The sequence below is a fragment of the Naegleria gruberi genome, assembly GCF_000004985.1.
Source record: "Naegleria gruberi genomic scaffold NAEGRscaffold_2, whole genome shotgun sequence".
NCBI classification, from domain to species: Eukaryota; Heterolobosea; class Eutetramitea; order Acrasida; family Naegleriidae; genus Naegleria; species Naegleria gruberi.
The window spans coordinates 760,069-773,534 of NW_003163325.1; the positions used below are offsets into that span (position 1 = coordinate 760,069).

The 13,466-nt window shown below is 29.8% G+C and overlaps 4 protein-coding genes across 4 annotated transcripts; 1 reads left to right on the forward strand and 3 right to left on the reverse strand.

Annotated features, from left to right (window-relative positions):
* Positions 1–361: 361 nt before the first annotated feature.
* On the forward strand, positions 362–1,294 carry NAEGRDRAFT_29652 (uncharacterized protein; the record flags this gene model as incomplete). The annotated part of the gene is made up of 1 exon (XM_002682673.1): positions 362–1,294. A coding segment is annotated over one exon (933 nt), but the record flags the coding sequence as incomplete, so codon positions are not given.
* A 387-nt stretch (positions 1,295–1,681) lies between these two features.
* Positions 1,682–2,275, reverse strand: NAEGRDRAFT_3324 (uncharacterized protein; the record flags this gene model as incomplete). The annotated part of the gene is made up of 1 exon (XM_002682898.1): positions 1,682–2,275. A coding segment is annotated over one exon (594 nt), but the record flags the coding sequence as incomplete, so codon positions are not given.
* Positions 2,276–6,719: 4,444 nt separating this feature from the next.
* On the reverse strand, positions 6,720–7,638 carry NAEGRDRAFT_34909 (3'-5' exoribonuclease/RNA-binding protein-like protein; the record flags this gene model as incomplete). Its single annotated transcript, XM_002682899.1, has 1 exon — positions 6,720–7,638. The coding sequence occupies one exon, from the start codon at positions 7,636–7,638 to the stop codon at positions 6,736–6,738; it is 903 nt and encodes a 300-aa protein (XP_002682945.1). The 3' UTR covers positions 6,720–6,735.
* A 149-nt stretch (positions 7,639–7,787) lies between these two features.
* Positions 7,788–8,255, reverse strand: NAEGRDRAFT_29713 (uncharacterized protein; the record flags this gene model as incomplete). Its single annotated transcript, XM_002682900.1, has 1 exon — positions 7,788–8,255. One exon carries the CDS (start codon positions 8,253–8,255, stop codon positions 7,788–7,790), a length of 468 nt encoding a protein of 155 aa, XP_002682946.1.
* Between the last annotated feature and the right edge of the window lie 5,211 nt (positions 8,256–13,466).

Here is a 13,466-nt window from a genome sequence, read left to right on the forward strand (position 1 = left end):
CTGTCTCAAAGACTTGTTGCACTAAAAAGTGTACAAGAGGTACTGGAGCTTGTAAGTCTGCCACCACTACTCCATCATCATCAACAACAACAACAACAACTCCATCAACTCCATCATCATCAAAGGGTCCAGTTGTTGATTACTCCAAGAAGACCAAGGAAGAAATCATTGCTGAATTCAAACAAGTTTTCACTGAATTAAAGCAATTTGTTTTGGAAGATATCAAGGCTAACTATGAAGTTCCAGAAGAAAATATCCAATATGTTGAAAGAGTAGGTATTTATATTATTCTCACAGTGTTATTTATCATCACACACTTTACATTAAAATAACTACAACATAATTTAAATATATTTAGGTACTTGAATATAACGTTCCTCATGGTAAATTGAATCGTGGATTGGCTGTTGTTGATACTTTGTTGATTTTGAATAATTATCAAATTTCTCAAGAAGATTTCAAGTTGGCTAGTATTTTGGGTTGGTGTATTGAATTCCTCCAAGCATTCTTCTTGATTGCTGATGATATTATGGATGCTAGTGTTACTAGACGTGGTCAACCTTGTTGGTATAAATTGAATGATGTCAAGATGACTGCTTGTAATGATTACTTGATTGTTGAATCTCAAATTTACATTATTTTGAAGAAGTATTTCAAAAATGATTTATATGTACCACTCGTTGATTTGTTCCATCAAGTCAGTTATATGACTGAATTGGGTCAATTGCACGATTTGAGATCTCTCCCACCAAACGTTGATAAGAATTCTTCTGATGAAATTCCATTCCATACTTTCACTATTGAAACTTATTCATTGATTGTCAAGTACAAGACTGCTTTCTACAGTTTCTACTTGCCATTGTACTGTGGTTTGATTTTGAGTGGTAAATTGGATGAAAATATTAGAAAGCAAACTTTGGATATTTCAATTGCTATGGGTGAATACTTCCAAATTCAAGATGATTATTTGGATTGTTATGGTGATCCAGAACACATTGGTAAGATTGGTAGAGATATTGAAGATTGTAAATGTTCATGGATGGTTGTTAATGCTTTAAAGTTGGCCAATGAAGAACAATTGACTGTCCTCAAGTCTAACTATGGTAAGGAAGAACCAGAAAAGGTTAAATTGGTTAAGGAATTGTATGCTCAATTGAATTTGGAACAATTGTACAAGGATTATGAAAAGTCTGCTATTGAATCTATGAATCAATTGATTGCCAAGGTTCCAGAAGTTATCAATAAGGATATTTACAAGACATTGTTGTCTAAGATTGCTAATAGAACCAAGTAAATGAATAGATTGTTTTTTAAAATCGAAATGTGTTTTATTTTACAACTTCTTAATTGAGTATTTCAAAGTCATTCATTACACCTTATAACCAATTCTATTCTCCAACCACAAGTTTCTTGCCATTTCTGCAGATGGTCTTCTTTCATAATTCTTATCCAACATGATCATTACAAAATCAATAATGGCATTCACATCAATGGTTTGACCATTCACTATCACAGTATTATTATTACTTGGGGTAGCTAATAAGTTTTGACTACTTCCACTATTTGCACTGAGTGGCAAGTTACCAGCATTCAACGATTCCATAAAGGCCAAAGTCAATCTCTCTCTAATTTCCTTACCACCATTGAGGATAGAAATTCTTACAGTAGTTTGGAAATCTCTTGTTATCATGATATAAAATACACATCCCAATCCATAGATATCAGTTTTAGATACATCTTTCACTTCACCAGCAAATAATTCTGGACTTTGGAACAATTCTGTACCAACAATACTTGTTTTTGTAATTACATTTTCAATATCTCCCTTTGCTAATCCAAAATCTGATAGAACAACATGATCTTGTGATTTTAAAAGGAAGTTTTCTGGTTTGATATCTCTGTGATAGACTTGTCTCTGATGAATATATTCAATACTTGATAACATTTGTCGCATATAATTCAAAATTCTATTAATTGGTAAATTAGATTTCAAATTCAATAAATAAGATTGGAAATCACCCATTTCTAAAAATGGCATTGTAAAACACCATTTTTCAAAATTACCAATATTAGTTTCAAATATTTCATAGACAGGTAAAATATTTTCATGATTCAATTTGGACATTTGAATAAATTCAACATTATTTCCCTCTTCTCTTGGTAAAATCTTCAAGGCAAGTATCTTTTTATCTTCACTCTGTAAATCACAAACTTTGAAAACACTTCCAAAACCACCAAAACCAATCTTTTTCAATACTTCATATCTATTGATTAGAACATTCTTCTTGGTCTTTTTAACTTGATTTCCATTATTAGAAGTACTACTCTTCTTAATATTATTATACAATTTGACTAGATTTGAGATTTCTGTATTATCAGAGAGTGGTTTGATAAAGTAATTATAAATTAAATCTAGATTTGACTTTTCAAATATGAGTTTAAAGTATTCTTCAACATTTGGAATGGAGTTTTTGAGTTTTGGTAAAAGATTTGCATTAGAGAATAATCTAACATTGATAAAATCGGTCCACTTTTCATAAAATCTATTATGATTACCATTATAATTTGTAACTGACATTGGTAAAAAGTAAATATTAACAAATTTGGTATAGTCAATATTTGAAATTTCTTGTAAATAGTTTGCCATATACTCAAATATGGTAATCTTCATTTCAGTATCAAGTATTGTTGAAAATGATGCTAAACATAAACATTCCAAATAAATATTGGAATTAAAATTATACTTTCTGATATATTTTAAAAATTCAAAAATATCCAACACTCTCTTCTTATGGAATGGTCTAAACATTTCAATTTCGGAAACCAATGGATTGATACATTGTAATTTATCAAATTCTCCATTAAGTGTTGAATTAATCATACTTAATATAATGTTAATAGTTTCTTGATTATTTTCAGAGATGGAGAGCATTTCTGTAAAGAGATTGTCATTATTACAAGACCAATAAATGATCAAGTAGAAGAATGTATAAATTTTCTTTCTTAATTCCATTGAATTGGTATATAATTGTTCACTCTTTGGTTTAGTTTCCATTTCTTTCAAATACTTTTTACAATCGGCCATTAATTGAATATCAGAGTTGAGTAAAATTGGACCAAATTGACAAAGTTGATAAAATAAATTAATAATAACTGGAGTACTCAACTCATTATTGACAATGATAGTATTTTCAAATAATCTACCAATTTGAACCAATAGTGGAATGTAATTCTTATCTTTCTGAATATTCTCCTTAATGAGAGGTATGGTAATTTTAATGAGAATAGAATTGATAAGATTAACATTAAATGTTTGGAAACATTTGGATTTGAGAATGTTTGAATATACATTGAATTTTTCAGTTTGTGAAATTTCAATTTCGAATAGGTTCTTTAAGAATGCTTCAAACTCTTCATAGGTCAGAATTTCAAATAAAATATCAAATACAGAGACAGTGAGTGATTTCATCAAATTACCCTTCACAACAGCAACATTTGGTAAGTTGGTTGCATTGAGGTTTAGAATGAGTAGTAATTTAGAAACGAGTGAATTAAATTGTTCTTTAAATTCAATAATTTCTTTGGTTTGCTTTGTTTGCTTCTTCTTTTCCTGTTGGGAACTATTCTTCTTTTTCAACATGATCATAACAAGTGAGAATGATTGAATGGCATGATAAATAGTCTTGTAGTGGATTTCATTATTAGAAATTGAAGTAGAGTTATTCTTTGAAATCATTGAGAGAGTATTTAACGATTCTTGTAATCTATCATTGAGATAGATTAAAACAGATTGATAAACTTTTTCATTAATTGGAATCTTGTAAATGATTTGTTCAAATAATAGTTCAGAATTTTTAAAATATTGACCAATGAAATAGAATAGAGATTCCAAAGTCTTCAATCGAATATGTGGATCATCAAAGTAAAATTCCAAAATTGAAAACAATGAAATGAATAACCCATTTGCATGTAAAACACATTCCTTATAGGTAATCTTCTTTTTTACAACTTCAATCAATTCAAGTATTGAAATATTCTTGATAATGAATTGCTTCCACAGGAAGAATATTTGTAAATAGTTGTTATGCGGTATTGTTGAAATGAAGAATGTAAAACTCATTTTGATATTATTCTTTTCAGGTTTTGATTTCTTCAATTCAGGTAAAATACTTAAAATATTAGCTCTCGATGATAAATTACCATATAAAGTATTGGATGAATTCTTTTGTGGCTTGTATAGTTCAATAAGTTTCAATTTTTCAAAATTCATAATTGATTCATTATCTGTAAACTTGTAAAAACCAACAAGTGCTGGTTCATCTTCAATTTCATACTTATTTCCCCTGCTCGAATTGTTAATGTTATAAATATAGAGATATAGATATAAATTATCAAAACTCTCAACATTGGAAGCATCAATGTGAAAAGGTTCAAAGAATTTTGGATTTGTTTTTTTACAGAACAAGTAACTTGTATAGTGATAGGGTCCATCAATATTATCCATCAATTTACCAGATCTAATCTTGATTGGATCATTTTCATTATTTCTATAAAGTGGAATAAATCTTCCCTCCTTTGTTTGATTATTCTTCACTTCAAATAATCGAATAACTACGAGTGGATTCTTGGATTTTATCATTGAAGATGAAAATGTAGCTCTATCCATTGATGGATAAATATCACATCTATTTTCTAAGAATGAATAATTGGTTCTAATTTCATTCTTTGTATTGATTGAAAACCAATTAATAGGTTTAGCTGTTGTAAGTCTTTGAAATTGTGGCTGATCATTTAAAATTATATCATAATCACCCTTATAAAATACAAAATTAACATTTAACTGATCTTTCAATTGTTTACATTCAGTTCCAATTGTTTTGTAAGAGTAGAGTGAAGTTGGAGCACTCTGTACACTAGTTGTTGATAATTCATTAATGAGAGATGTTAAAGTTGTGGAAGAACCTGCATTTGGTGAGCTAAGGGCTGATGAGGTAGAACCTGTTGTTATTGTTGTACTGGTGGTGGAACCTGATGTGAATGGTGATAGTGTTGTTGATGCATTTGTTGTTGATATTGTTGTTGATGGAGCACTGCTGCCCATTAGAAGATTACCAAGTGAAGAGGCATTACTGGTGGAGGATGAATTTAAACCGAGAAGTTCACTCGAAGAGGATGGGTTATTTCCACCCATGATAGATCCCTTTCTTCCAATTGTATTGTTATTATGAGATGTTGTTGTTGTATTGTTATTACTATTTGAATTGTCACTAGTTGAAGAAGTATTCGAATCTTCATCTTCTAACAGATAGGTTGGTTTAACACTTAAACGTTTACCAACATGTTGAGCAGCAATAACAGCATGTAACATTGTAAATTTCTTTTCATGAGTCTTTTCATAAAATTCACAAGATTTTGTTATGGATTGACCATTTGATAATTCTCTAATAGTATCATGATCGAATGGAATTGCACAAACAGCAAGAGGTCTCCTCAAGTGTGTAATATCTGAATCATCTTTTGCAGGATTGTAATTATACATGAAATTTTGACTATTATTATCAATATTTGATAGTAAACTAGTAGAATTATTATTAGAAATTGATGTCTTTGTAATATTATACTTTTTAAAGGCTCTACCTATTAGAAATATATCATCCTTTAATAAATAGGATCCAGTAACATCTCTAAATAAACAAATTCTGTTTCTACCACTGTCAGATGAAATTGCTACAGTTTCCGATATAAATCTTGCTTCATTTAAACTATAAAGTGTAAAATCAATTTCAATATTTTCCTCACTCTGAGCAGAAAATATATGAAAATCAAAAACAACCATCAATTGAAAAGTATCATTAATAGAAATGTTCAATTTCTTTGTACTTTCTTCCACATTATCCAAATCTGAATTTCCATCATTGACATTTAATGATGATGATCCACTGCTATTGTTATTGGATGAAGAATTACCACTACCAATACTACCATTACTTGTATTGAGTGATGATGATGCTGATGCTGACGAGGTTGAATTTGATGAAGATCCAGCACCATTAGTATTCATCTTTTTAGATAGGGTATTCAAAACTTTATCTTTAAAGGAGAGACTCTTCTTCTTTTCATTGGTAGTACCAGCCCCCATTGGACTAGAAGAGGAGGGTGATGTTTGTTGTTGTTGTTGTTGTTGATGTTTGTTTCTCCTTCTTCTATAATTGAGTGTTACAAGTTTTAAATGTTGTTTATCATTGATAAATTCTTCAAGGAATGATCGACCATGATTAGTTTCATTCTCAATTTCATTGATGCTATCAATGATGGAAATATAGGGAGAAGTAGAATTATTTTCATTATTATTATTACTTGAATTGCTGAAACTTTGTCTCAGTGTGTTGTTATTGAAGGAGGAACCACCACTGCCACCAGTGTAGGATGGAAGTAAATGTGGTGAGGTTCCTGAGATCTTTCTCATTATTTTTTTTTTAATTTCACAAAGAGTTCAATGACATTTGAAGTGATCTCTCTCTTTTTCAAAGAAGCCTTCAATTTTTAAGGGGACAAGTTATCGTTTTTTCAAATACTGGTAGGTTTGATGAGATGTGCAGAGGAAATAAGACTTTATTAAAAAAAGACACTTTGAAGAATGGATTTCAGTTAAGCAGCAGATTAAAGTGTAATTATTACACACAAATTATTCTATAGACTACTACTACTCATTTGAATATATTGGGAATAAAACTTTTATTTTTCATTTGTTGAACTATTGTTCAATAAGCATTGTTGCATTAATTGATTTAATTTAGAACAACCATCAATACATAAATCCATAGCTTCACCAATTTTCTGATAACTCATATCACCAACTTGAGATAATTGAGTTACTTGATTTAAATTGGACATGTAAGCACAAACCATACCACCACTTGCATATTTATATTCCAAATTAGTTGGATCAACAATAATATGACCTTCCAATTCGCTTGTTGTACAAGCACTAACCATATCATACATTTCAATGCCAGCATTTGCAAGAGCTAAACTAGCACAACTAATAGCAGCACTCAAAGCACTTCCATCATCTTGTAAAATAAAACAATATACATCAATAACACTCTTTGGATATTTATCCAATCTAATTGAAACCTCCAAAGCTTCACGTAAATGAATAGAATTTTCAACATGATGTCTCCTATTATTATTACTTGAATTATTTAAAAATGTTGATTGATTATTTGAAGATTGATAAGCAAAATTAGCAACTCTATATTCACATTGTATTGCTCCGATATCACTAAATTCATTCCTGGCACTGATTTGTCTTGGTCCATAGACTGAACAAATTACTTTAGTTCCATTTTGATATTCCATATAGGCACTTCCACGTGCTTGTTTTATCACTCCAACTTGCATGAATACATTACGGAATTTATCACATGTACGATTATCTTGTCTTTTTCCTGTTTCTATATTAATTAAATTTTTACTACTAGTAGCATTGTTATTATTAATAGTGGTATTATTATTCTTTGTTGTATTATTGTTTGATGGATAGATTGGTCTCACCGAAAGTGCAGGAGGCTGATTCAAGAGTGAAGCTGTTGATGTTGGATTTAAAATATTGGTAATGCTGCTACTTGATGACATTTTTTAAAAATTTATTTTCACATTCTTATTTGAACAATCTTAAAGTTGTTAGACACAATTCTTTAAATATTTAAATGTAAAATTAATATATTTATTCATATTAATTCATTATTTAATACATTGTTTTTTAAAATTTATTTTTGAAACATTTATTGTTTAGTATTATTATTATTTGGAGTTGTGGATCTACAACGATCAAATGATGGGAAATTACAACCAGCAAATACTGCCACAAGGGCAATAATAACTAAAATACAAATACAAATAATTGAAAGGATAATAATTCTCTTTTTCATGGAACTTTTCAATTTTCTAGATTTTCCTCTGAAACCATATGCTTGATCTTGTAATTGTTCTGTTCTTTCTACGAGAGTTTCTAATTTTTCTCCTCTCTCAATAACTTTGTCAATATTTGAAATCATTACATCTTTGGTGGCATCTATTTGATTTTTAAGTTTGTAAATTTTATCATTTTCAAAATTATTGTAATGAGCCATTCTATCTTTAATAATACTTGAAACAGCCTTATAGGTTTGATTTCCAAAACTGTTGTTACTAAAACCTTGTCTCTTAAATTGTGTTTCTACATCATCAATAAAATTATAACAAATTCTCATTGGACATTCTGCATCGGAACAAACAAGAAAAAGATATTTGTTATCCACAACTTTGTAATGAAAATTAAATGTTGCTTGTGTTAGTGTTCGTTTGTGATTAACATGAGAAATCTTTTCTCCAATACTTAGACAAGTTTGTCTAATAATTTGAGCGTGTTGATGACTTGTCCCTGAAAAACTTCCAACAAAATTTCCATTACTTATTGTCAATCCACGAAAATATTCTCCAATTAAAATACACGATGATGATGAATCGGTAGAGGAAGCATTAGGATTTGATGTATAATATTCAGATGAATCAATGGCATCCTTGAAAACAGATATGAGTCCATAAACAAGTTGTGCCGGAGAAGAGGAGGATGAAGACATTTTTTGATCGTTGTTTTTGTGTGCTATCTTAGAGAGTTAATTAGAACCTCAACAACCACACAGTATTAAAATTTCTCTCACTCAAAATGTACCAAGTTTTGACGGTGTAACAATCCATCCTCGAGAAAATGTTTCAAAGTAACAACGTTTAAAAACAATACAAAATAAATTCAGAAAGGATTTAAGGATGTGAAAGAGGATAAATTTATATGACCTCGGTTGGATATTTGAATAGTAATTAAAGGTTCTTAATTTAAAAAAAACAGACAAACAATGTTTCTTATTTGATACTATAGTAATGAACAAGTATTCTTGTGTTGGGATTATTTATAATCTAATTTGTGGAAAAGGGATTCAAGGAATGCCCTGTTGATTTTGGATAACGTTTTTAAGAATTTGTTATTATTGGATTTGCAAAATTATATTCTCCAAACAAGATTAATGAAAGTCCTAGCCTAGTTTAAAGATGGGAGGGTAAGAGGAATCTTGGTATTCATTTATTTAGACGATTATTAAATCATTCAAAAGATCAGTTTATCTTGATTAGTTCTAAAGGATTTAGAAAAATTTGATTCCTCATTCAAAAAGACAAACGTTGCGAAAAAAAGAAACCTCTTCTCCACTCATGTGTAAAATAATATTCTCTCCCCACTCGTGGGAAATGTAATGTTTTTTAAAAGAAAACCAATAATAAACCAATAAATAAAGCCCATTCTACAACTTCTACCTATTAGGTAGTATGTAACTTGGTTGCTGCTTTATTCAACAACAACAAACCTCAAAAAACCAAATCCACTACCAAAACAAAAACACTTCCAAATATTTCCACTACAACAATAAAACACCTTACCTTCTCTTCATGAATGCCTATAGCTATTTCCATCAAGAAATTACTTAAGGATATGTTTATTAGTAGAGATGGTAATTAGTTGTACACTTTTGTAAATAGAAAGGAAGTTTAATGAACAACAATACAATAGTTTTAAATCACCTCATCCTAACAAGAATATAATGAGAAAAGTGAAAAAAACTTACCCAGCAACGATAATTCCATAGCCTTAACAAGAGAAGGGATTGGAATAAGAAGAATTATAATAAAAATAGTACCGTGGATCTTAGAAATCACAATTTGAAGAATCAGTAAAGCCCAATATTTCGTAATTTTCTAACCAACACCCCTAAATTTCTACCTCTCCTCCCCACTTGTACTCTTTTTGCATACCTAGGAGTTTTGTTAGACGTTTATTAAAGTTTAGTAAAAATTTTAGAAGACAAAAAGATTACAGCTTTAAATTAAAGGTTTATCAACAAAATAAAGTGTCGTTTCTGAAATACTAAATTTATTCTTCTCACACGCGTGTAGATTAATTCGCAAGAATAATAATAATAAATAATGATTGAGGATATCAACTTTTGTATAATATATAAACTCTAATACTTCTAATGGTTGCAACTAGCCTAAAAAACCATCTACTCAATTCAAAAAACTTTAAAAAACCATAAAAACAAATCTGAAATATCTGTAGTGCTTTAAATTTAAAATAAACACACAAATCATATAAAAAATTGTTAAAATTTTCATATATTTGATTAAGAAACCAGGTTAATAATGATCCTATCTTGTTCCTGATAATGATATCCACTTAATATCTACCAAGCAATACTACAAAAGCTATTGCTTTACATAATTGGCTATCCAAATGGAAATGTCATTTGACCAAATTATCTGTCACCTAATTGGATATGATTAAATGAAATCCAATAAAATAATAAATTATTAAAAAATTATTGACTTACTAGCCTACATAAGCTTAACGCTTACTGCGAATAAATAAGTATGTTAATATATTTCTAGAGAATGAAAATTCATTCCAATTTCCAACTCTCAGTACATTGAAGGGCTGGTAAAATTGTTTCAAATAACTTTAAGCATCATTGGATACTTTGAATCTAGCATCATCAGAACTTGTAAAAGAGTTTCATTTGAGTTTTTCAATCACGAAATCTTTCGAAAGCTCTGGTCTTTTGAACTCCTCAACTTTTCTTGGCTTGATGATTGTAAGGTTCAAGTTTTTTCTCTTTCTGGGTGGAGTGATGTTTTTCTGGATTTTTTCTTGTTTCACACTTTTTTTCTTGTTCCTGTTTAATTCTTAATTCAGAATATGGTGTTTCATTAAGATTTTCTTCTACTTCCTCAACATCTTCCGTTCCATCAACAATAGAATCAGCAAGATTAGGGAATGTTTTAACTTCAGCAAATGCAGTAAAGAAAAAGTTGACATCAGGAAAAAGAAAGCTTCAATAAATGTGCAGGAAAGGTTTAAACATTTCTTGAATTATGCTCAAACAAATTTCAAAAATTGCTCAAACATTTTTCAAACCACTTTTTTAAAAAGGCGCCTTTTTATTTCTTTTTGACTTTTCCGAAAATCTAATCTTCTTAATTAGGTTGAAGATTTTTAAAAATTAATGGTCTTTTTTATTTTATATTACTTTAAACCTAGAAACTCTATTAAACGCTATGAGGAATGGATTTGTTTTCGATTGTAACTTACAAAATAAAGTGAATATTTTCGCTTATTAAGTATATCAGAACCACCTTGATTCCGAGTTGTTAAAAATTTTCGATGCTCAAAAAATTATTAGAAATGTCTGGCAATAACAAAAAAAGAAATCCACAAAAGAAACAACACTCTCCAAGTTCAAGACTTGCTCAATAAAGATTTACATCCTTCAAACACCATACTAAACCAAACGGTACTAAGATCCACCATTGATTGATACTGGTGATGTTAAAGACTGTATTTACCTCAACCATTACCATAATCACTACCTTCAAAATCAGCAATAATTGAGAATACTACAAACAAATTATCATCCTCGAATGTTGCTTTATCCAGGATCATCAATCACCTAATAAATCAAAGAACCCCAAGATATTGTCAATAGCGTACACCAAGAAAAGGTTATGCCGACAATAGCGTAACCTTTTCTTAGTGACGAATCAAAGAACCCCAAGACATTGTGGCAAAGATCTGAAACACTGTTGTGTGATATCTTTGAAAAACCATCCGCTCTTAGTTGGTGCTTACTTCATTTTTAGAATTTTTGTAAATTCTCCTTGTCGAATAGATAAACGAAAGTCAAATGAAACGAAAGATATTTAATCAGAGGATTTCCTCTTACTACGATGATCATAGAACCGGCAGCTAACAGTCAATGGCATAACCTTTTCTTAGTACGTTATCACTTTATCAAGACGTTTTGTTCGTTTAATGGAAACATGTTTTTCTTTTCCCCGGTCAACAATTTTGATCCAAATATTCCCTTCCTAATACTTATTTCCTTTGGATCATAAAAATTTTCTGTATAATAAGTTTTCTCCTTTTCATCAAACATTGGTTTCAGTGATCGTTCAAACTCATCCAATGACATAACAAAATGTATTTCGAAGTTGTCTTAGATGTAATGTCAATCTTGTTGCGTAGGTTCGAAATATTGTTGGCACACAAAAGAACAATCATCAAACAAAGGTTCGTTGATGTGGAGTTTTATAATTTTAGTAGTAATTTTTTTTTGATCAATATCAAAATTGGGATTCTCTTAATATGCAATACCTTAAAACTCGTCTTACAATCCTAAAACTAAATACTTTATAGTGAGTGGTAATATAATTTCTCCTCTATTCAAATGTATCAAACAAAAAACTGCTCTGAATAAATCTTAATACCTAAAAACAGCAATAACAAGGCTACAAACTACCTAAGAATAGGTAGATGTTATAGTGTGAGGAATTCCATAACTCAGAAAGCGAGAATATTAATATCCAATATCTATCCCAAACCGCTTTTTTAGGATATGGCTTTTTAAAAAGGGCAATCTGGTTGAATTTTTACTTATTTATGGCTATGGAATTTTATAAAATATATTGTTTCTAGGGATGTAGTGACATGTGTCCTCCTACCAATAATCCAATAACAATATCAACCACTATTAAGGATTTTTGGAACAATTTTACGTATTGTGGTAAATTTCTAGATTTGTAAATTAAAAGAAATATCTAGAAATTTATTTGACCTCAGTAATTACATTTATATGTTATGCAATGGTAATTAATTTAAAAAAAAAAGACAAACAATTCTGCAAACATTGTTTCTTATTTGATACTATAGTAATGAACAAGTATTCTTGTGTTGGGATTATTTATAATCCAATTTGTGGAAAAGGTACCTATTTTATTAGTTGATCATCACGATCCATTATTACTTTATAAAAACAATTTCAATTAAACCTTAAATTGTATAATAATTGATTTAAAGGAAAGGCAGAAGATGTTTTCCAACGAATAATATTTCCCAAATTGCATGATCATTTCACAACTAAAAATCAAATTCCGATGCAGTACATGAAAACCCAATGCAGAGATGATGGCGTGAGATGTGCATTTGAATTGGTGACCAAATATCAATGTGATTTACTTTTTGGAATTGGAGGTGATGGCAGTCTGGGAAGTGTACTAAACGGATTGATTTTAGGTTGTCTACATTTGAATCCAAATGTTCTCAACTCAGAGGAATCATCAAGGCAACTCCCAGTCCATTTAGGAGTAATACCCAGTGGTACAGGAAATGATTTTGTTAGAACTCTATTGGAAACATCTGGAGATTACTATTTGGACATAGTTGATGGTTTTGAAAATGGATATTTTGAGGATAGTGTCAGTAAAATTGTGGACATGATCATTTCTGATAGCAAGACGATACCTATTGATGTTGGAAGAATGGATTATACTCCATCATCAATTGATGAGGAATTTTCTAATGGGAATGATACGACTGGAGG